We start from the raw sequence: 21,450 nt of genomic DNA, 5'->3' as shown, positions 1-21,450 counted from the left end.
CCCTCAGTTGCACTGGTACCCGCAAAAGGCACGTGCACCCACATTTGTACATGACATTTTCTTGTATATATTTAACTGCCCTGCCATACGCCTTCTGTGTTCACACATCTCAGCAGATGCCACTTAATCATCCACACACTTGCACAAGTGTTACTGATACTGCTCATCTCACCAGTTGCGTTTTCCTCAGCATGTTGGTAGTATGGCTGCCATAGTACCTTATCCCCAGGTCTGCCCCAAAGAGCTGCTGATGAAGGTATGAGCACTGCTAGGACTGCCCCACGCATCTGCTTACAGCCATGGTTCATCAGTTCATTTACAAGACTGTCTTGCCATCGGGAAGCGGTCACGCAGAATCCCCCGCAGAGTCCCCAAAACTAGCACGTACTGCTGTGCCTTTGCTCACCACTATGACTCCCTGCATGTAACTGCAGAGTTGTGACATAGTTTTCATGGATGAGACTATTCTTAGTTCTTACACAGACCAATAATACCTACTGGCTATAAGTCTATACTCCCAGCTGGACATGTTGCCCTAGTGATATGCCTGTGCTCCTCCTTGTACACATGTCATGGGGTATAGGGCATGTCTCGCCCAAATATCCATTACAGAGAAGGTTGTCTGGTGGAACAATAGAGACTCAGCAGTTTATCTGTACAAATGCACCCGGGTTTCCATGCTCAAATTACTTCACTGTGCACAGAATGATCCTGTAGCACATTCAAATGATGCAGAAGGTGCTTTCATTTTGGAAAGGTGGTGCTCTAAGCAGTACTAATGTTTCATTTACAGGGCTGGCACCCTCCTTTTGCACGCTTCTAAAGAGACTGTATTCCCCAGCATCACTTATCCGCTGTCTTTCACTGTGCCAGGGGCATTTCCTTCTATACACATCCACATGAAATGGGCCACACTCCCTTCCATTTCATGTCTCTCTGTGCCACCAGCTCTGCCAGTTTTGCCTGCTGGGCATCAAGAGCCATAGCAGGGTCACCCAGAGGCATGTATTTTTCTTTAAATATTTGCAGGTCACAAAAACTCATGTAAACTGCGAAGGGGGTTTAGAATCAGGGCAGTCCTCTTTTTACAAATTTACACATGCTTTCTCACGTGCAAGCATAAAGACTCACCCATGCAGTTCCTCCCTGCTCTCCAGCTTGTGTACCTCACAAGAATCTGCACACAGTCAGACACACTGTTCCCATCCTGGCTGCCTTCATTTACACAGACCCCAAACTCAGGCATATGTGTAGCCTGAAATTGTTAAAGCCGCATTAGGGAGTGGGATGTCAATATTAAATGATGCTCTGCATCTTGTTTGGCACAGTGGCCTAAACTGCCTTCTATAAAACCACAGCAGCTCTGATTTTGACAGTTTCCAAGTCAAATCTACCTTAGCCTTTCCCTCCATCTTTATGTCTTGCCCTTTCCTACCCCAGTCCTACCCAACTGTGCTCTCTACCTATTCTGGGAGCTTGATGTTGTGGCTCTGTCTGCCACAGTCGGCACCACAAATATTATCTCTTTTAAACACTAAATTTGCTGTTGTTCCAGAGGGAAAGGGAATTTGTGACATTGCACATTTTCCACTCTACCTCTACTTGCATAGACTTGGACCATTTGTACACAGCATATCCCAGAAATACACTTTCCCTGTGCACTCAGTGTGCCAACATGATGTCCTTTTCTTCACAAATGTTATTCCTTCCTCTTCTCTTCTCTTGTCTTCTATATCTCCTCCCTTCCATATTGACTTTATAAACGTGTATATAATTTTTTTTTATGTGTAATGTATGTATAAATGTTAAATTTTTCAAGCTCAAAATCTACACTTAATCCACCAAGGAGTGGCCTGAATTTAGGCAGATATCAACAGCAGGCACTATTACATAGCTGCATTGTGGTGTGATCTTTCTTTTTAGAGGCAGATTACCAAAATCTGTTCTTAAAAGAATTTTTAGAGAAACATGAGTATATTGAAAGGCAATACTCCCTTTAAGAAGATCCCAAACGTTGGTGCCTAAAGACTAGTACAATTTTAAAGTGAGAGCATGAAAGTGGGTAGTGGGATAATGAGTTTGCACTTATATTTTGGCCCAGCTTGAAACAAATGAGGACTAGTACTGGGAATCAAAGGGCTAGGATATTAACCTTTCCTAGCCAGTGAAATGTGTGCTGTTTTTGTTGCCAGAACCATGCAAACTACCCTGAAACTAGAGGTGGTGCAGGGCATCCTGTCTGACAGATATGTGAGGGTCTCATTTGTGACTGTCATCTGGTTACAGTCTCTGCTTTTCCTTTTACAAATTAACAGACATCACTCTGCCTTGCAAAACATGGATACCACCTTTCTCAACTGAAATACAGTGGTAGGCATTTTGAACTGAGCTGATCACAATTCTTCACACAATTTGTCTCCCAATCAGAGATGGATGTTTAACCCTTATGCCTTGGACCCTGCAGAGAGGGAAGGGTTCTTACCTTGGAAGGAGGAGGACCTGTTCAAAACAGAGCTAAACAAATAAAAACTAAATTGGCCCCCAGAAGGGAACAGTTAGTAGAGGCAAACTCCAGCATCCTTATGTGTGTATGCATGTGTGCATGTGTTGGGGAAGTTGCTAGAAGCCTGAGGAACAATACACTGTGCAGTTTTTAGAGATGCTACAGGAACTGCAGAGGTAGGGAATGACAGAAGCAAGAAATGTCCTATTTCCATTTTTCACACAGGCAGAGACAAGCCACCAGAATCTCCCTTCCTGAATTAACAGTGAGGTTTGGGTAAATGTTTCATACTTAGCATTTTCTGGGAAGTGTATCTGTGGACTCACAGTCTGTTAGCTCAGGCTTTTGGCACATCCTCCTCTCTGTCAAAACTAGTACACACATAAATCCCGAGACGGACAAAGGACAAAGGAATATCCTTCCCTGAGCACATCAAACTCACGCATATGCTTCCTTTTGCCTACTAGCATTTTGTTCACCATCTATGTGCCTGCTCAGAGATATGTGTTCTCTACCATGTACTGATATACTCATGTGTAGTATCCAACCAGCAGGCACATTTCCCCAAAGGTGCCTCTCTGCATTGCACTCACAGTCCCTGTATAAATGTCCTGTGCAAAAGAATGGAGTATAGTTCTGCTTTTTCCTTCCCCATGCCCACCTCAGAACACATCAGCCTTTCAAATTTGCCTACTATGTATTAATGTACCCTCTACACTTCTCCTATACCTTCACTCCTCCTCAGTATCTATATAGACAGATGTATTCTCTCCATATGTCTCAAACAGTTCATGCATACGTCCTGTCATTCTTCACACCCCAACCACAACTATTCCTCTCCTATGGCTCCAGGATTGAACTATTGTGTTGTCCATTTCCCAGTGACAAGGGGTCTAGTTACAGCGTTATTGATTGGTTTTCATGCAGACAGATGGATCTGCCTTTGGTCTCCCCACCAAAATCCACCTCTGTATGGGTTGATTGTCACTGCTCCAGGGATAGGATTTCACCAGGAGACCACCCTCCATGCAAACATCCTTCACCCAGGCCACGGATGGTAATAAATGGAGTCAGGCTGAGCCATAATAAAAGCAATTGAGTGGGTTACCTGTGCAGACATGAGATTTATACCTCCTCATATTTGATGTGATTGTTTTATTGAGTTCTCAGTGCAGTTAGGATGCCATTTATTTATTTATTTATATGCCTACTTATCATGGAAGAGGGGGGAAGGCTGTTGCAGCCTAGCCAGTGTTCAGCCTCCGTCTTGTCAGATATGAACCCAAAGAAAAGGACTCTCCAGTTTTGCTCTGCCTTTTACCTAGACTTGGACTTGATGAGTGAGCCCTTCCCAGATATCTCATTTCCTATGACAGACAAAGATGTTTGTTTCAGGACCCCTGAAAGCTCGAGGACTGTCTGAATTATGAGCCTAGTAGAAGCTAAGGGGACGGTGTAAAAGAAGACATGCGTATATACTGATTTTCTAAAAGAGCCTCTCAGAAGAAATTCCTATTTATGCTGTGCCTGTTTTGGACAATGGGTTGTGATCTATGCACAGAGCCTCTTTATGCTATTGCTATAGAAATAATAAGCACCAGCACTGCTTCTGACTCTGTCATCACATGTGAGCGTTGAGAAATATTAGCAGGTGCAAATTGATTGGAAATGAATATTTGTAAGTGCACTCTGAGGACTTTGGAAACCAAGTGATTAGATTTGTGATTTTCAGCTGGGTAGATAGCCATATAAGTGCTACCAAAGCAGCCCTCAGTTACTGGCACTAGAGAAAACTGGAGGCCAGTGCTGAATATCATACTGGCTAGTATTTCATCACAAGCCTAACGGTGTTTTTTGTGGGTTTTCCAGATCCTCTAGTCAAGTGGTAGCATGAGAATTTCAGTTCTCATTTAATGAAGTATGTTTCCATTGCCTGTGGGGGCTTGAAAAGGGGCCTGTCTGCTCTCTGAAGACTCAAAGGACTGCATTGTTAAGGTGTTTTTAAAGTTGTTTAATGGGAGTCAGATATCCAAATCCCTTTTAAAATTTAGAGTAGAAAAGAGAAAACAAGTAAAAACAAACCCACATTGTGTTACAACTGCTTATGATTTTTATGCCAATTACACAGTTTAGGCTCTGTCTTGGCATTTTTAAACAGTTGGGACAGGTAAATATGCTATACATGTATAGGCTCCAATAGGTTAATTTGGATTACAGTGGAAAAATCCTCGTTTCTGTTAGTCTCAGTTTAAAGAACAATATTTGGGAGAAAAACTCAAACCTTTCTGATGCTTTCATGGGTAGTAATCATCATTAGCTGTGTGGATGTCAGACCAATGGCAAATGCTTTCAGAAGTCTCTACCTTTTCATTTATAGAGACTGACCTCAAAAGGGGAATCTCTAAATATTTTACTGGTTTTAAGTAGAGCCTAAACTCCATTTAAATATCAATGTGCCTCAGTTAAAGATAATGGACTCTAAGTGAAGCTCAACCTTGTTCAACTGTTTTGAAGTCATATATTTTTATTCAAGTTATACGAAAATCTTTTGTTTGAATGGGCTTTTTAGGATTAGAGATGGGATTTTTTGGTTATTTGATATACGTCTGAAAACACGACTTTGTTTTGTATGCATCACATCATCATATCATAAAAGGTCCTGCTGGCCTGTTAGACCATTATCTATCGCTTTAGCCAATACAAGATTATTTCTTGTTGTATATTTGCTTGTTATTAATGCCACCTTGTTATTCCAAGAAATCAGGAATTCCTGTGGGATGCAATTCCACAATTTAATGGACCTCCCTATCAGGGGATACCTTCTGCTACCATTTAAATGTTTCCTCTCTTATTTCCCTCCCTTCATTCCTGGCTATACTGCTTTGTTTAAACGTGAATAATTCCTTTCCTGTTGGAAAGACTATGCCCTTCAGATCACTATATTGTTCTCACCACTTCATCATTTCTTGGCCAAGCCACTTATATTTTCTCCTCTTTTCTCCCAAAGTCAAATGAGTTTTTTCACATAATAGTGATTCTGGTAAATGAGATTTAGTTCCATAAGACTCACTCACCCAGCACAGAAATGCAGCTACCTCTATGGCAAAATGTAGCAATCATTCACTACTTGCAAAAGCTTGAAAATATTCAACTTCCAGCAAAAATCAAGCTTTCTGTACATCTATAAAAAAAAGGAAGGATTGGGAATTTTAGGTGATAAAGGGACCAATACGGCTCTGAACTTCGAGGTTCGCAGAACAGGGAGCTCAAAACTTCCCAGGCACAACCAATTTTACTTGCTGACTGCCTCTGTTGAGCTAATATCTCTCCAGTATGAAAATTAGAAAAAAACGCAGCTAGCTTATTGTAGTTCCCCCCTTCCAACCTTCCAGTGGCCAGATACGATGAATAAGACAAAGAGAAATGCTGTGAGCATTCATTTACTCTTTCAGCTGCAGTAACATTGTCTGTAACCTCTGCTTTATGAGCCCGTCCTTTATTTGCAATGATAAAAAGAAGATAATACCAGGTTTGTGTCTGATGGAAAAGAGTCTGAATTTAAAGGAGTATATTCCCTGTAATGAAACCCTGTGTGACCCAATTGCGTTCTTTGCTCAGCTGACAGCAACTGGCAGTAGAAGTCTTCTACCTTGAGAGCATGCCCTGATGCAGGAAATCGCATGACAACCTTAGATTCAGCATCAACTAAGAGAGAGGATTCCTGCTAGGACCCCGAATTTCTTCTGTGTGCACTAGGAGGTGCCAGGTTCTGAAACCTGGTAATCTCTGTTGAGCACTGTTGGACAAGTTTTCTTCACCCCTCCTTTGCACCAACACAACGTCAGACAGAGGCAAATCCAGTCTACGTGATGAGTCAAATATTTGGTCTCTATATTGAGCAAACTGACTTGTGGCTACTAAATGCTGACAGTGGTGATAGGTTTGTGTGACACACACACACGCACAACTGCAGGTTAAAACTGTGCGATCGCCCCGTGTTCACTGCAGGCAATGCAGTTGTCACTACTTGCGATCGCTATGAACAAGCTGCCGTTAGAGATACTCTGTACTCTTCCGGCTTCTCCCTAGCCTCATTGCCTTGTCCTCCAAGAATTCCAGATTTGTTTGGTGGCAAAACCAGGAAGAGATTCACCAGTGAGTTTGGCCAGGATGTCCTTTGGGGAAATTCTCAAGTGCGGCTGGCTGGGGACAGTGACTCAGAAAGCTCTGTTTGCATAACACTGATTTCTTCCGCATATAACACAGCCCCTGCCCTATTGCGCCTGCCTTTTTCCAGACTTGATTGTTTGTCTTGAGACATTACATTTACCTCAACTGTGATTCTGTTCAATTCTATCTCCTTTGCATGAGCTAAAGCCTAACTGACGTAAAACAGCCTAGCTCCAGTTTTTGAATTTTTTTCTGGTTACATGTTGAACTCGATGGACATTTTTACTGAAAGATCACACTGAGTTTTATAGAGGTAGCTAAAAGCTGTTATTTTCATTTTACAGATGGCAAAGCAGCCTCATAAGGAGTCTGTGTCACCTGCCCAAGATCAATCAGAAAATTAACGGCAGAACTGGTAAGAGAAATCTGATGTCCTAATATGCCGTTCTTTGCTCTAAACTACAGGCCTGCCTATAGCCACTGAAATTGGCCACGTGCTCAATAATATTTCAGCGTACAAGTATATTTCAGTGGTCTTTATAACCCAAGTCAGTGTATGTGTCTTTCCATACGTATTTTTAAAAGCACCTAATTATTTGAGACTTTAACTGGGCATCATTAGCCAATTGCTATATCCTGAAAATGGAAACATCTTCCTAAATCAAATGCTTAACACTAGAAATTAATGGATACCCAATGCCTAAAAGAAGATCAAAAAAACCTCTAACAGTTTGACTGAGATAATATATCCACTAAATTCTATTCTCTGTCATGGGGCATTAGTTAGATCTACTCTGAGGAACTCAGGGTCCAAAGTGTATCCGGAAGGCTGACTGAACTCTAGAATGCTTTAGCTTTGGCATTCTTTGGATAAGGACTAGCTGGGAATCACGAGTACTGAACCCGGCTGCAGAAGACTTGGGAGAGAGCAACAAACTGGGGGGAAGTTGGTTTGCTTTGCCTTTCTGGACATCATTCTTTAATCCAAGAGAATAATTTAAGAGAAGCAGGAAATAGTGCTTAAACTATGATGTCGATTGCATCACTTGCTGTGCAACTGTGAACACACGCCCATGATGTGCTGCGTCCTGTTCCTACTAAAGTACGCTGTCTAATTCAAAAGGGTGATGATTATTATCTCAAGGGACCTGTGTTCTTAGGCGAACTGTGTGTGCTGCTAAACAAAGGAAAAATTCTCACTGCCTCCAAGTTCTTTCTTAGAAGAGTGCCTCAAAGTTTACAGCAGTACCTAAATTCACTTGAAACCTGAAGTGACCAAAAATGTCTGGTTTATAGTCATATTATAGATGGAAAAGTTTGGGCTGGCAGGGTGCTCAAAAAGCAAGGTGCTCAAGTGACTTAATGTAAGCATTAATTGCTTACCAAAGAATTGAGATCTTCTGTCATTTGCCTGCTTCTCAATTCCATGCAGTGTTTGTATGTGTGTTTACATATATGCACGTATACATTTGTGTATATATTTATCTGTATACACCTACCATGTACACAATTGGTTTATACTGTATAGTACCTAGGTGTAGGAAGTGTGAACAGGAAAGCTCTTGGCTCAGAGTAACTGCTCTATCTTGATCCTGTAATTTCTGGTGCGCTTTGCTTAATAACTGGTATATTCTCTAGACTTTTTTGCCATAAGTAGAAGAAACCTACTGCGTAGCACAAGACTTTAATATTTTTTCCTGAATCTCTATGGCGTATTTAAGTCATGTTTTTCGCTAGAGCTTATATCTACCCTTTATCTGCATGAGTTTAGTATAAACAAGTTTCTGATAAATCTCAATACTGAATTACATTGTCCCAAATGTGTCCTGGTATTCTCAGTGCAATACTGGCAGATCAGTGCAATGTAGGCAAACAGAATTAATGTATCGCAAAAAAAAAAAAAAAAAATTAATGAAAAACAGATTTTAAAAATGTTTAAGGGAGACTTTAAAATTGAAATTGAAACTGTTGTTTTGTAGTATCTCACCCAGAAGCTTTTGCTAATGATAGACTAAATCTCAGAAAGAAAATGACATGTAATTAATGCGTTTTGAGAAAATCTTACGATAATCAAAAGTAGTTTTTTTCCTACCCACAAGGACATCACCATTTTAAAGCGCGGTATTCACAGTCTATCTAGGGACATAGGTAACTTCTATTTCTATAAATGTCTTTCTAATTGTCTTAAAATGTTAAAACACTCATATAGTTCTAACAGTTCTGGACACTGGACCAATGCAAAATTTTCTTTGGAAACTCCATATTTTGCAGAAATAAGAAGACAGTTATTGAAAGCTGTTTTTTAAAATTGTTATCTATCTGAAGCTGCTCAGAGACTCAGAGTGTTAGATTAGCTCCAGACTGTGATTGTACCACAGGTAATGGATGTGTTGTTACAAAGAACTGACCAGGTTCTGTATGTGTATTTTTACAGTGGGAGAGAGAAAAATATGTATTTAATTGTGAACTTAGTCCCTTCTTTGTGTTTGTGAGTTCTGTGAACTGGAGTCACAAAAGTCACTGGAGTGATAAAGTTCACGCTACTCTCCACGGCAATAGGATCAGGCCCTTATATACTCAATATTTCCTATTCCACTGCAATTTTCTTCCAGTTTGCTGTCCTGTTCTTGTCTAGGTTAAACTTGCAAATTTTACGACCTGTGATATGATGGGCTCACTTCCTCACAGATGTGAGTTTTTGGGAGCCTCATACGAAGGTGAGCGGTGGGAAGCTGGGTCTGAATTTTCAAAAGGGATGGGGAAAGACTAAATCATATGAAACCAAAATGCTCTTGAGCCTTGGGGACTACACACTCAAATGCCATCGCAGTGGTGGGTCACAGCTGAGCCTCTTAAGTATAATAATACTTAGTTGCTACAAAACACTTGTCCTCAAAGTGTTTTATAAGTGCAATCTAACTGACATCTGCTTCCACTTCCTTCTGAGAAAGATCAGTTTTCATTTCCAGGGTGGGGAAACTGAGGTACAAAATTTCCAAAGCCCTCCTACAAACTGGTAGCAAAGGTGGGATCAAAATCTGGCGCTCAGCCTTCTGCCTGGGACATCACAACCCAGACAGGAGGCATTGGGTCCAGCAAGCATAAGGCTGAGGCTTCAGTGACTTTTGGATGCTGACACCCCTTGAGCTAGCTGTACATGTGTGTTGATTCCATACATGTTATTCCTCCGAGGAGCCTAAAGCTGTTCCTCTGGACTTCCATACCACCAGCTCCATCCCTTACAGGGATAGCTGGCTGTCCTTCCACAGCTGCCTTTGTAAGGTGTCTGAATGTCAAACTGTTATTATTTCAATACCTGACTGAGAGAGTAACAGAGACCTGGAGGTTTTTTAGGAGGGTGTATAATTAGCCGATCAGTATTATGTTACCCTGTTCATAACTTAATAACCATTTTAATACAGATGGCACACACAGGGATAATTTCCTAGGGTAGCCTAGCAGTATATTACAGAGACAGTGTGTCTGAGGGAATCTTTCTTAGCCAAGGTACATTCCACTAGCTAATTCTACCTGCTGTTTTCAAGATGATTTGGGATAATTCCATATCATTTGCAAAATATTAAAACCCATTTATATAGGATGCCAGATTTAGAAATACACAGTCTGAGTTATTAGACATATTTTGATAAATCTGCCATGAAAAGTGCAAGACAAAAAATACCACCGTGTTTTCCTTGCTATTTATTTTTTGCTTCCCTTGCTATAAATACACCATTCTTAAAAAAAAGGCTAAATTTTTTATTTATTAAAAGGGCCAATATACTCACTTGTGCATTTTTATCTATGTAGACACAAAAAAAAGCCTGTATGCATATTTACATATACCCTATATACATTTATTCGAGTGAGAAGAGCTGTACATTTGGGGTTGAGTCCAAAATTTCATTTATTTTTACTCTGTCAGCGAGGTATTTCGAGCCTATGTATGTACCCTCTACAAATATTCCTGTGTTACTCTTTCTAGAGGTTATATTTCTGTGGGCATAGTCGGGGTATCTATGCATACATTACACTAAAACAACATAATTACTTTTACTGTGTAGACGAGAGTGTAGTGTATTTCCAAAGTATGAAGATCTGCTGTACGTGTTGTTTGAAGGTGCAGGCATGTGAACAGTTTGAGCGCTTTGACGTGTCTTAGTACTCGATTACATCTATTACCGTCCCTTTTCTCCTGCATCGATCCGGGTTTTTTGCCTGTCACATGGTTATTTTTGTCACCTCAAACCTGAGACCAAATCTGAGTCCCTCCACCGACAAAATTCTCACCCTAGCAGCCGGGGGAGGAGGTGGGGTGGGAAATCGTTCGCTAGTGCGGAATCGATCCTGCTGCCGAACCTCCTGCGAGGGCAGGGATCAAATCAAGACGGGGCCGCGGGGAGCGCGGGGAGCAGCGCTCCCCAGCCGGAGAAAGGATCGCCCGGCAAGTTTAGCCGTTCCCTCGAGCTAGCGATGAGGAGTGAACCGGAGGAGTGGGTACAAGGGAATCCTTCCCCCCGCGCTCAGCGGCTCGCAGCTGTGAGCCCGACTTGGCAGTAGATAACGGCAGCCTTTCGACTCACAGGTCTAACACCCTGGAAAGGCCGGCGATCACCTACACCCCGAGAGAGGCATTGGAGAGACACGGGAAAACCCAGCTCCGCCGCCCGTGTCCCCGCCAACCCGAGCAGCCCCCAAAGCTTGCGGCACCGCCAGGCTGCTCGGCGGGAACTCAGCTGCTCCCGCAGCAGCGCCGGCTGCCCCGGCCCCCGCCTGCCCCCCGGGCCGGGCGGCGGGCACAAACTGCGGCCCTGCGGCGGGCACAGCGAGCCCCGGCACAGAGCCGCGGGCAGCCGGGGTCGGCTCCGCTGCCCGGAACTGGGCTCGGGGGTCACGGCGGGGCTGGGGAGCGCCCATTCGACCATGCCCAGGGGTCCCGCTGCGGGCGAGGGACTGGAGTAGGTTGGACCTACCCTGACCGAGGAAGGATTGGGCCGTCCGCGCTGCTGAAAGGGATTTTATGGGGCCGTAAAGATGCGACTGGGCCGCGAGCTGCGGGGTTACTCTTACCTGTTTATGGAGGAGACGCTGGGGACCGTGTCGTTGTCGCAGATGCCCTCGGCCAGTAGCCTGTCCCGGATCTCCCAGGCGAACATTGTCGGGTTTTGTCTCTTGTACTCGGCGATTTTATCCACTACTTTGGGGGTGGCTACTTTGGGTTTGGAGCCGCCGATCACGCCGGGCTTGATGCTCCCCGTCTCGTAATACCTGCACAAAGGAGGGTCAGCGACCTGTCGTGCCGGGAAGGGCCCCGTCGTCCCCGAACACTCGGTGCCCGGCTGCCCCTCGGAGCGCCCCGCGGGCCCCTGCCCCGTGCCCCGCCTCGGCTTCGGCCCGCGGGTGTGCGGCGTCGGGCCGCGGCCGCTCGGGCGCTGCATGGCGCGGCTCCGCGAGGCACCAGGCCGCCTGGAGCTGGGGCTGACGCAGTCCCTTCGCCTCTCCGGGGCTCACTCCCGCTCTTCTTTTCTTTCTTTCTTTTTTTTTTTCTTTCTTTTTTTTTTTTTTTTTTTTGGTGCCTTTTTATGTGTGCGAGAAGCGAGGGGCGCTGCCTCCTCCTTCTACCGCTTTACACGCACAGACTTCTTTCAGGCCCGGGGATCGGGAAATAAAGCAGAAACCCTTTCCTCGGTGCGACCGTCCGGAGGGGAACCCGCCGAGCGCGGGACCGGGCCGGGCGGGCGAGGAGGGGGGCGCGGGGAGCGGGCACTGCCGGGCTCGCCCCCCCCGCCCTGACTGTCCTGGCCGGCGCCTCCCGACTCGGGACTGATGCGGGAGCGCGGTTTATCCCCGCATAGGAGTCCCTCGAAAGCGGGTACTCGTACAGGGCAGTTCCAGCCTCGCTCCCCGCCGGCCATCAGCTCTGCTGGCGACAGCGTCTGTGGCCTGGCCTTGCCAAGGCACGGCAGAGCACACACCGCACGCACCCGCGGCTGGGGCTCTGCCGCCTGCTGACACCGCTCCGCATCCGAGCGGCCGGACCAGGGCGCCGGGTCCCCCCGACTAGCCCCTGGGGATATTTGATACCACATTTGGCGGCGATCGGTTACCGCGGGCATTTATTTATTTATTTGCCCCGTTGTTTGTTTATTTACCCGTGTATTTGGTAAGGCTGCTCACGGATTGTTGTGATTTTTTTTAGGATTTTTTTGGTTGCTGTTGGGGGCTGCCTTTTTCTTTTTCTTTTTTTTTTTTTTTTTTTTTTTTGTCATTCTTTCGTTTCCTTCTCCCATTCCTTTTCTTTCCCGCCCTCCTGCCCAACCCTCGCAAATTATTTTGTCTTCCCAGGAGTTTTCAAACACCGCCGATGGGGGAAGGGGGGAGGAGGGGAGAAACACGTCCTTGCCAGCTGGAGGAGGGGGCCCTGCTCAGCCGCGGGCTCCCACTGCGTGAAGGTGCCGGGGCCGCTCGGGGTCGTGGAGTGGGGAGCCCGGTGCGGCGGGAAGGGCGGAAGGTCACACCGGAGCGGGGAAGGGATGCAACGTCGCAATCCCAGGGGAGGGGAAGAAGCTACCTCTTTCCTTACCTGCCCAGGATCTTGCTGACACAACCGTGGCTGACCCGCAGCTGCCTGGAAATGTCACAGGGTCGCACCCCCTGGTGAGCCAGCTCCACTATCCTTTGTCTCACCACGTCAGGTAGGGGCCTGCCGTTCACAAACACCCCCCCGAGCTGGTTCACACCCCCGTGCCCTGCTGGGGAAAGAGAAATAAAAAAAAAACACAACAACCCACGCACACCAGAAACACACCGTTAGTCGTGGATTCTTCACCACCCGTACTGCAAAATCTCCAGTCATTATAGATGGATGGAGGTGATGGCGGGGGGTCGAGAATGGGGAACAAGACGTTGGGGAGAGAGAGAAGATGATAAAAAGGGAGAAAGAGAAAGAAAGAGGAAAAAACAGGGAGAATGAGAGGAAAAAGAAAGAAAGAAAGAGAGAGAGAAAGAAAGAAAAAGAAAAAGAAAGAAAGACAGAGGAAAAAAGAACTAAGAAAGGAAGAAAGATAACGGAAGAGGAAAAGAGAAAGGAGGAAAGATGGAAAGGAATGAGAAGGCTGAGTGAATTTTCCCGAGTCGGAGGGGGACTGTCCTCCAGCTTCCCGTACGCCGCCTCCCGTCTCTGGGCCGGAGAGCCACTCTCCCTCCTGCGATCCCGAGCGGGATGCCGGAGCAGTGGCTTCTCAGGGCCATTGTGGTGGGCCGAAGACGGAGACAGTGCCCGCGCCCGCTCCTCTCCCCAGAGTTGGGGAGCTCCTAAACTCCGGAGCTCGACCTCTTAGCGGCTCCGAGCGGACTCTGCCGCAGTCCCCCTTCTCTTTACTCCTGGGCTTTTTTCTCTCATTTTCTTTCCAGGATTTTCCATCACACTGTCAATTACAGTTCCTCGCGAACTCCGCCCTCCCTCACCCCGCGGCATGTCCCCCAAGCAAGCCGTCCTCTCCCGTTATTTTGGGCTGCGAGTTGAAGGGATTCAGAGAGAAAAAGAGTAAGGGAAAGAAATGGAGACAGAGGGAGGGGGAGAGAAAGAAAATATTTTTGGTCCCGCAGCCAGTGTTCCTTTATAGACGGACTCTCTCTCTCATCTGCTTTCGATCTTTACAGGAAAAATTCTCTCGTAAAAAAAAAAAATAAAATCTGACAGACTTGCACTGGTCCGTATTTTTTCCCACCACACAAATCTAGTTCAGGGAGAATTAAAAATGCTTCGTTTTCTTCTGTTCCCCCCTTTACAGGCAAAAATCTGCCCTCTCTCAGATAGGACTGCTAGGATGGCTTTTTTTCCGATCTGTCTTTCTCCATTTCGAGAAATAACTTGGAGAAAAAAAAATAAGCATGCACCTGCTAAGCATGGGCACGAGAAACGGATTGACAGGGATAAAGGGAAATATCTCCTTTTAGGATACAGCAAGACAGTTGGTTGTGAATCAAACGACTAGGTTAGAGCCGGGAGCAGTTCGTCTTTGCCCGGGCGTGGGGAGATACCCACTCGCAGGCGGTACAGCTTCGCTGGCGGTGCTACCTCAGTGTCTCTATCTCTGGAATATCCAACTGATATAGCTGTGGAGTGCACACTGTATTAAAGCTTTCCTTTCACACAACCCTAACCTCCTGTATCTTCCTCGCCAGGAGATCTTAGTTCGTTTTGTAGTTTGCTGAAAAATGATCTGTTTGTATTTTCACTGAGTTTTTTTTCTCCCTTGCTTCTGACACTGACTTATTGGCTCTGAACTTAGTGGAAACTCTCATTGCCCTGCGATCGATCCAAGTCCTTTCGCACAAATAGAGTTTTTTCCATCTCCCCCACCCTTTCAGTAACACCTTCATACATCCCCTCCCCGCTGCATCGGCCGGGGCGCCGACAGGCTTCCTCGTCGTTCCTCGGTGAACCAGGGTTATTTGTTGCGTTCTTTTGTTAGTTTTTTTTTTAAAGCATATTTAGAGTTTTAGAGAGGATGAGGGATATTTGTCTTCCACCACTAAAACCTGCGGGTATATGTTGCTCTGTGCTTCCTTCATTTGTTCAGAACCCCTTCTGCACATGTTGCCTCTAAAGTTACAAGACAGCAATTTCTTCGGCAACTCCATGATAAATAATTCAAAGCACCTATTATAACTCGCATTACAAAGTATTAAAAGGCAACTGATGCAAAAAGATTAAAAATTAATAATTCAAATTATTGCAGTCTGGGTACTTTTCACACGAGTTTGTTTTGCTCTGCCCTATGGTTTTCTAAGGTTCTTTCTATCGGAGCAGTCAGATATTTACATGTATTTATCTGCATATAAGTGCCGGCGTCTGTATATGCACATACCGAGCCGTGCCGCTGCCGTACCGATCCTGTGTTGCTGTCTGTCTGTGTGTCAGGAGCCTGCGCCCGCATCTGTTTTAATTGCTTACTAATATCCAGGTCTGTAGCTCTAGAAAGACACTTTAGGAAACGAATCGGATGTTGATTTTTTTTTTTTTCCTAATCGGAAGCCAAAAATTGTTCATGAGTCTCACTGGAGTTTCTAAAAAATCAGCGACAGCGAAATACCTCTTTCATCTGCTTATATGTTCCGGATCATACTGGAGGCGGTATTACTGCAATTGCATCTGAAAGCAGGTCACACCGCTGAAAACTAAAAATAATGCCTAATGCACGGACTGTTTGCTGTTAAAGGTCTTCGGAAATTAAACTCCACATTTTAAGCAATTTATCCTGGAAATCAGTTATTTGGAAACAGAAAGACAGTTACCTACATCCACGTTTGGGGATCTAATAGTGGGTTTGTATTTCTTAACCTCCCTTCTCACGGCAAAATCGGGATTTTTTTTTTTAAACTTCAAGTATTTCTATTTTATATCTTTTCGATTTGTATTTTATGCAGCAGGCAGGGCGTGTCCTCAAAAGTTTCAGTGTCAAAAGTTACAAATTGCTCTTAATTATTCATTTCCTGACTCAACGTGCTCTCGATCTCGGCTTTCTATTTGTATTTTTTCTTCTTTAATTTAAATCGCGGAATTATTTTCCCTGCTGAATTGAGAAGGGAATGATGAAATTAAAGTCACTGGAAATTCCTGTTACGGTCCCTGGTAAAGGAGGCTTTTCGCTTTCCTTCATCCTCGTCTTACGGAAAGGTTTTTTTAAATTGAAAATATATCATGAAATGCACTTTAGTCTGTGCCAGGAATGCATTTAAAATGCACACCGGGGATCTGGTAAATAAACCAGGAGGGATCGTGACTTCTTGGGAACCTCCAAAACCACTCCATCTCCTAGCCATAAAATTGTCCTATTTTTCCTGCAGTCCAACCTTTTGCCAAACCAAAACGAATCATGGAACAGTCACCGACTAACTCGCCATTAATTTGAAACTAGCATCTCCCCTCTCTGGCACTGGAATCCGAAATCAAAGCAAACAGCATCAGGTCGCGGGGGAATCTGGGGGGTTAAAGCCAAGCAGGGTTGCGGGGAGCCCCGGCCCGGCGGGGCACGGACAAGGAAAGGGTCCGTCCCGGGGGCTGACACGAGTCAGAATAAACTCGTGTTGTTTGAGGGGCGATGGGGAAAGTGTCTTTGCAGAGGACAGTTCTGTTTCGGGGGGTGCTTTCTTTCGCACACACACGGCTCGTAGCACAGGCACAGCCGCACATAGCCCCTGCCCCCGGACTGGGGGTCCTGGCCCCCGCCCCACTGCCGGCACGGAGGTCTGCTGCCTCCGGCTCCGGGGATGCCCGGCATCCTCGCTCTGCCGCTCGGGCCGGCGGTATCCGTCCTGCCTTCTGAACGCCTCTCTAAGCCCGGTATCAGCCAGGGTGAAAGGATGGACCTGGAGGAGGGTCAGGTGAGGAAGGATGGTTGGGGAAAGAAGAATGGAGGGATGAGAAGGAGGGAGAGCAGCGGGAGGAGCCGGGCTCCAGTACTCACGGTGCATTGCTGAGAAGGGGTCTGCTTTGCAGTGCATATCCATGGGGAGGCAAAGGAAGGGGAAGAAATCGGCTGAAGCCGCCGTGTCGCCTCTAAAACTCAACTTCAAGACTTAGGGGAGAAAAAAAAAAACCAAAACAAACGAAAACAAAACAAAACAAAAAAGCACACAAGGAGAGGAAAGGAGGGGAGCGGCGGGGTGCGCTGGGCCCCCTGCCCGGCGGAGCGGGCAGCGAAGTACTTTCCGGGGGGCGGGAGGGCTGCGCCGGCCTTGGGGGCCGGGGCGGCGGGGCTGGCGGAGTCAGCAGAGTCCGTGGGAGCGAGGGACTGGCGGCGCCGGGGGGCAGGTGGGTGTCATGGCTGGGAGGGCTCAGAGCATCCCCGGCGGCGGGGAGGGGGTGCTGGAGCAAGGTGCGGCCGGCGGCCAGGCGGCAGAAGGCGCAGAGGACGCGGCTCTCCCTCCTCCTCCTCCTCCTCCCGCGGTCCGGGGCTAGTTCATTTAAGTTCAAAGCGGAGTAGCAATCCCCGGGAAAGCGGCGAGCGGCGGGCGGGCGCGACCCCTCCTCTCGGCCGGGCGGCGGATCCGGCGCCGGCGGACTTTCGCCCGAGGTGGGAAGTGCTTGCGAGGAGCCGGGGCCGGAGACTGGAGCCTCCGCTCCCGGTGTGTGTCTCTCTAAAAGCCGCAGCGCCCTCAGCCCCCCGCCCGCCTCCCCGGAGATGGATGACTTGTCAGACAAAGGCAATAGATTCCGACACTCTCTGATTCGCCAGCGCGCCGAGCCGAGCGCGGCCAGGAGAGGAGAGGAGAGGGGAGAGGAGAGGAGAGAGAGGAGGGCCGGGCCGGCGGCGCTCGGCGCGGGGGGGGCCGCTGCCTGCGGGACCCGGCGCGGGGGAGCCCCGGCTGCGCGCTCCGGAGCGCCCCGGGCCGTGCGTGTGCGGGGCGGCGGCGCCCCTGCCCGGCCCGCGGGAAAGGACGTGAGCCCCGCTTTGTTGTCAGTTGCGGCTCGGGATCCTTAACTCCCTTATTTAACACACGCACACACGCCTTGGTAGTTTCATCTCCCTTCTTACGCCCCGCTCTTTTTTACCGGAGACTTTACTCGGGGTAAAGCGGGACGGAGGGGGGGGGCTGGGGGGGATTCGATACACATCAAGGCTTCCCTGGTGTGCGGCTTAGTGTGGGAGACGGACGGGGAGAGAAAGGGAGAAAGGAGATGAGGAAGAGAGAAGAAGGAAAAGGAAAAGGAGAGAGACAGCGAGAGGAGAGAGAGGTCAAGAGAGAAAGGTATAAAGAAGAAAAAGAAAGAAAAATAAATAGAAGCTAGATAGACCGAGAGAAAGAGAGAATGAGACAGAGAGAGAACGGAAGAGGAAGGGAGCTTCTTGTACCTCTTTAAAGCAAGAGGTTGGGCCCGTTTCAGTAATTGCAAAGTTTCCTCTCACACGCATTTGGGGAAATAACAGCAAATCCAACTCCAGCTTCACACTTTCCACATCTTTTCCACATCTCTTTTGCTTCTCCTTTTTCTCTATCTCTTTTTTTTTTTTTTTTTTTTTTTTTTTTTTTTTTTTTTAGTGCTAGAGTGGGATTTTAAAATTATTTCACTAAAGTAGACATGGCTTTGACCTAGTAGAGCAACATAGAGCAAGTAAGAAACGCCTTCTTAGGGTAATAACCAGGGGTGAAAAGACACGGCAGAAATTGCTGTGAGATCAGTTTTCAGACTTGTGAGTTTACCGTCACCAGAAATGTACTTCCTTCTCTTTTCCTCCTTCATCCTTCCCCATCCTTCTGCTTACCTGTCACAAAACAGCCCCTTTTTTTTCTAACCGCTCTAAGTAAAGAATCTCTGAGAGATCTTTATGAAATATTTTCCACTGTCTCATAAATCATTTTGGCACTTCAGCTGATGTTTTATCTTTCTCTCTCCCCCCTCTCTTTCCCTTGTGTGCAGAAAAAAAAAAGATGATTTGGAAAATACAAATTTTGTTGTTACACCACCGGGGTTACATGTGAAGTGAGTCCCCGGGGCTGCGGGGCTGCGCTGCGGACAGGCACGGCGGGCACGGCTGAGGCGGCCTTGCCCGCCCCTGCACGGGGCGAATTTTCCACAGGAGTGGGGGCTCTCCACTGCCCACTGAGGAGTGGTGGTCGTTGTCGCCCGGCTGGCGAAGGCAAAGGAACGGCTCCGCCCCGCCCGGGGAACTCCCCCCGCACGCCAACTTGAGAGCGGCCGCAGCTCCCCGTGAGCGACCCCGCCGCCCGGCCGGGGATGCCCCGCTCACTGCCGACCTGCCCCGGCTCTGCCCCGCTGGCCACCGCTCGCCCACCCGCGCCGGGCCCGCGGCACCCCCCGCTCTCCCGCCGGGTCCCTTCTCAGCGCTCCCGCCCCGGGCGCTGGGCACGGCCGCGGAGGGGCGGCCGGGCTCAGGTGCGGGCCGGCGGCGCTCCCCGGCGCGGCCCGTAGATGGCGCCCTCCGGTCGCTTGGCGGCGCGGGGAAGGGGCGGCGGTCGCGATCCCGTCGGGATCCCGGCCCGGCCCGGCCCGGCACCTGCCGGCGGGACAGCGGTGGGTATCGAGTCCCCCCGACAGCAGAGACTCTTGTTCGCAGCGGGGCCGGGAGCCCGCTGATCGCCGGTGCCGGTAACCCCTCCCGCCACCCGGCGCCTCCCGCGTTGTCCGTGGCTGGAAACAGCTCCGTAACAACTCTACCCCTCCGAGCGGTCTTCCAGCAGCCACCCCTGCCCTTCCTCCCTTCCGCCCCAGGCAGCCCCGATCACCCCGCGCCCTTCGGGCCGTGCTCAGGCACACAGCCGAACCCGAAGGCAGTGGGAGGTGAGGGCGGGCGTCCCCGGCAGTGCTGCGTGGAAAGTAACTCCCTGCGCTGTCACTAACACTTGGGGAGTTCATGGACCCTCTCTCAGAGATGCTCTGAGCCTTTGTAACTGCTGATTGCATAGTGAGGAGATAATAGCTTGGTGATAGGCTGGGAAAGCCAGAGAACCTCAAATTTCCTCCGGATAATGTATTTTGCCATAGTTTCCTGGCTGTTTTCTCATATCACTGAGGAGAGAGGCAGGAAGAATAGATTCGAGAAATACACACGATGAGTGCTCTGTGAGATGAAGCCTGAGTCCCACGGCACAGAGGCAACCCTTGTAAACAGGGGAGACCTGAGCTTGGTAGAATAAGACTGCTTTCTAAGGAGAGGGAATGAAAGGGATGGAGCAGGAAGGGAAGGGATGGGAAAAGTAGAAAGGAAAAGGCTCCCAGGTCGCTGTCGCCTTCCCCCACCACACATACCACAATATCACCTGGCGCCCCTTCCCGCACCAGACTTCCCGGAAGTATTGCTTTGCCAACATTTAAATCCACCGAATAATTTCTGTCTGCCCAAATTAAAAATCCCGGCGTGTCCCCGTGCCCCTGGGCACTGCCGTGTGCCCTGCGGGACCGGGCGAGACCAAGACCAAGGGCCTCTTCCCACTTCCACAGTTTCGTACCCATCTCCCAAACCTATTTCCACTTCACCAGACCTGGGTGCTTATTTCCATGTCCCACTTTAAATGAATCTTTTTTCTTTTCTTTTCTTTTCTTTTCTTTTCTTTTCTTTTCTTTTCTTTTCTTTTCTTTTCTTTTCTTTTCTTTTCTTTTCTTTTCTTTTCTTTTCTTTTCTTTTCTTTCCTTTTTTTTTCTTTTCTCTTTCTCCCCCGCTTTTATTTCTTTTTCTCAAAGAGGATCTGAGGATCTCCCCCTTCTTCTCTAGCCCACCCCCCCCCCCCCAAGCTAGAAACATTTACACTTCAAAAGAGACGGCCGCCTCTCTGCGGAAATTTCAAGAAAAATAAACTTTTTGGGGAAGTTACAGTGATAGCCATCTTTCGATCTGCTTCATTAGCCGGCTTTCTCCAGCTGGTCAAGTCGAAATCTTGTCCATTGATCCTGTTTCCCACCCCGGGCCCCAATACACATAACCGCGAGGGCCCTGTCAGCTCCCTTCCGAAGTCCTCTGAGTTCTCCCGTGCTGCTTTGGCTTCGTCAACTTGCCGCCTCACCTTGTCCCTGGGAACGGGGTTATACAGACGCTGCTCTCGGGAACTGCCTCCCCTGTTCTGCTGCCCGCCCGGGAAGGGCGCTGCGCCCAGGAACAATAGGGGTCGAGTGGCGGGGGGAGCCCCTCGGAGGGGTCAGGCCTGGAGCAAACAGTTGTGCCTGCGATCGCCGTTGGCTCCAGAGCCAGGACTTGCACCTACGTTGGTTCCCAGTTTTCTACGGTTTTCTGTAGACCATTACATTGGAAACC

General features: G+C 47.9%; 1 protein-coding gene and 1 long non-coding RNA gene across 11 annotated transcripts in view; one reads left to right on the top strand and one right to left on the bottom strand.

Annotated features, from left to right (window-relative positions):
- The window catches only part of LOC116790042, a 213,284-nt gene that overhangs the window by 178,552 nt on the left and 13,282 nt on the right, over positions 1-21,450 (top strand). Inside the window, exon 4 of the long non-coding RNA XR_004358234.1 lies at positions 7,018-7,088. This is a non-coding gene — a long non-coding RNA (uncharacterized LOC116790042). The remainder of the gene's footprint in view (positions 1-7,017; positions 7,089-21,450) is intronic.
- Positions 1-21,450, bottom strand: part of PAX2 (paired box 2) — a 102,165-nt gene that overhangs the window by 72,401 nt on the left and 8,314 nt on the right. For 6 of the 10 annotated variants that reach the window (XM_032694624.1, XM_032694620.1, XM_032694627.1 and 3 more), the window contains exons 1-3: positions 17,146-17,706; positions 13,257-13,425; positions 11,744-11,941 (exon numbers count right to left, since the gene is read on the bottom strand). In XM_032694624.1, the coding sequence (XP_032550515.1) occupies positions 11,744-11,941; positions 13,257-13,425; positions 17,146-17,188 (410 nt within the window). In that variant the 5' untranslated portion in view covers positions 17,189-17,706. Of the gene's footprint in view, positions 1-11,743; positions 11,942-13,256; positions 13,426-17,145; positions 17,707-21,450 lie in introns of those variants that run through there. The other 4 variants (XM_032694625.1, XM_032694628.1, XM_032694621.1 and 1 more) reach the window with 2 other exon arrangements.

This window comes from Chiroxiphia lanceolata, chromosome 8 (assembly GCF_009829145.1).
Source record: "Chiroxiphia lanceolata isolate bChiLan1 chromosome 8, bChiLan1.pri, whole genome shotgun sequence".
NCBI lineage: Eukaryota > Metazoa > Chordata > Aves > Passeriformes > Pipridae > Chiroxiphia > Chiroxiphia lanceolata.
This window is presented reverse-complemented; position numbering and strand designations above follow the sequence as displayed.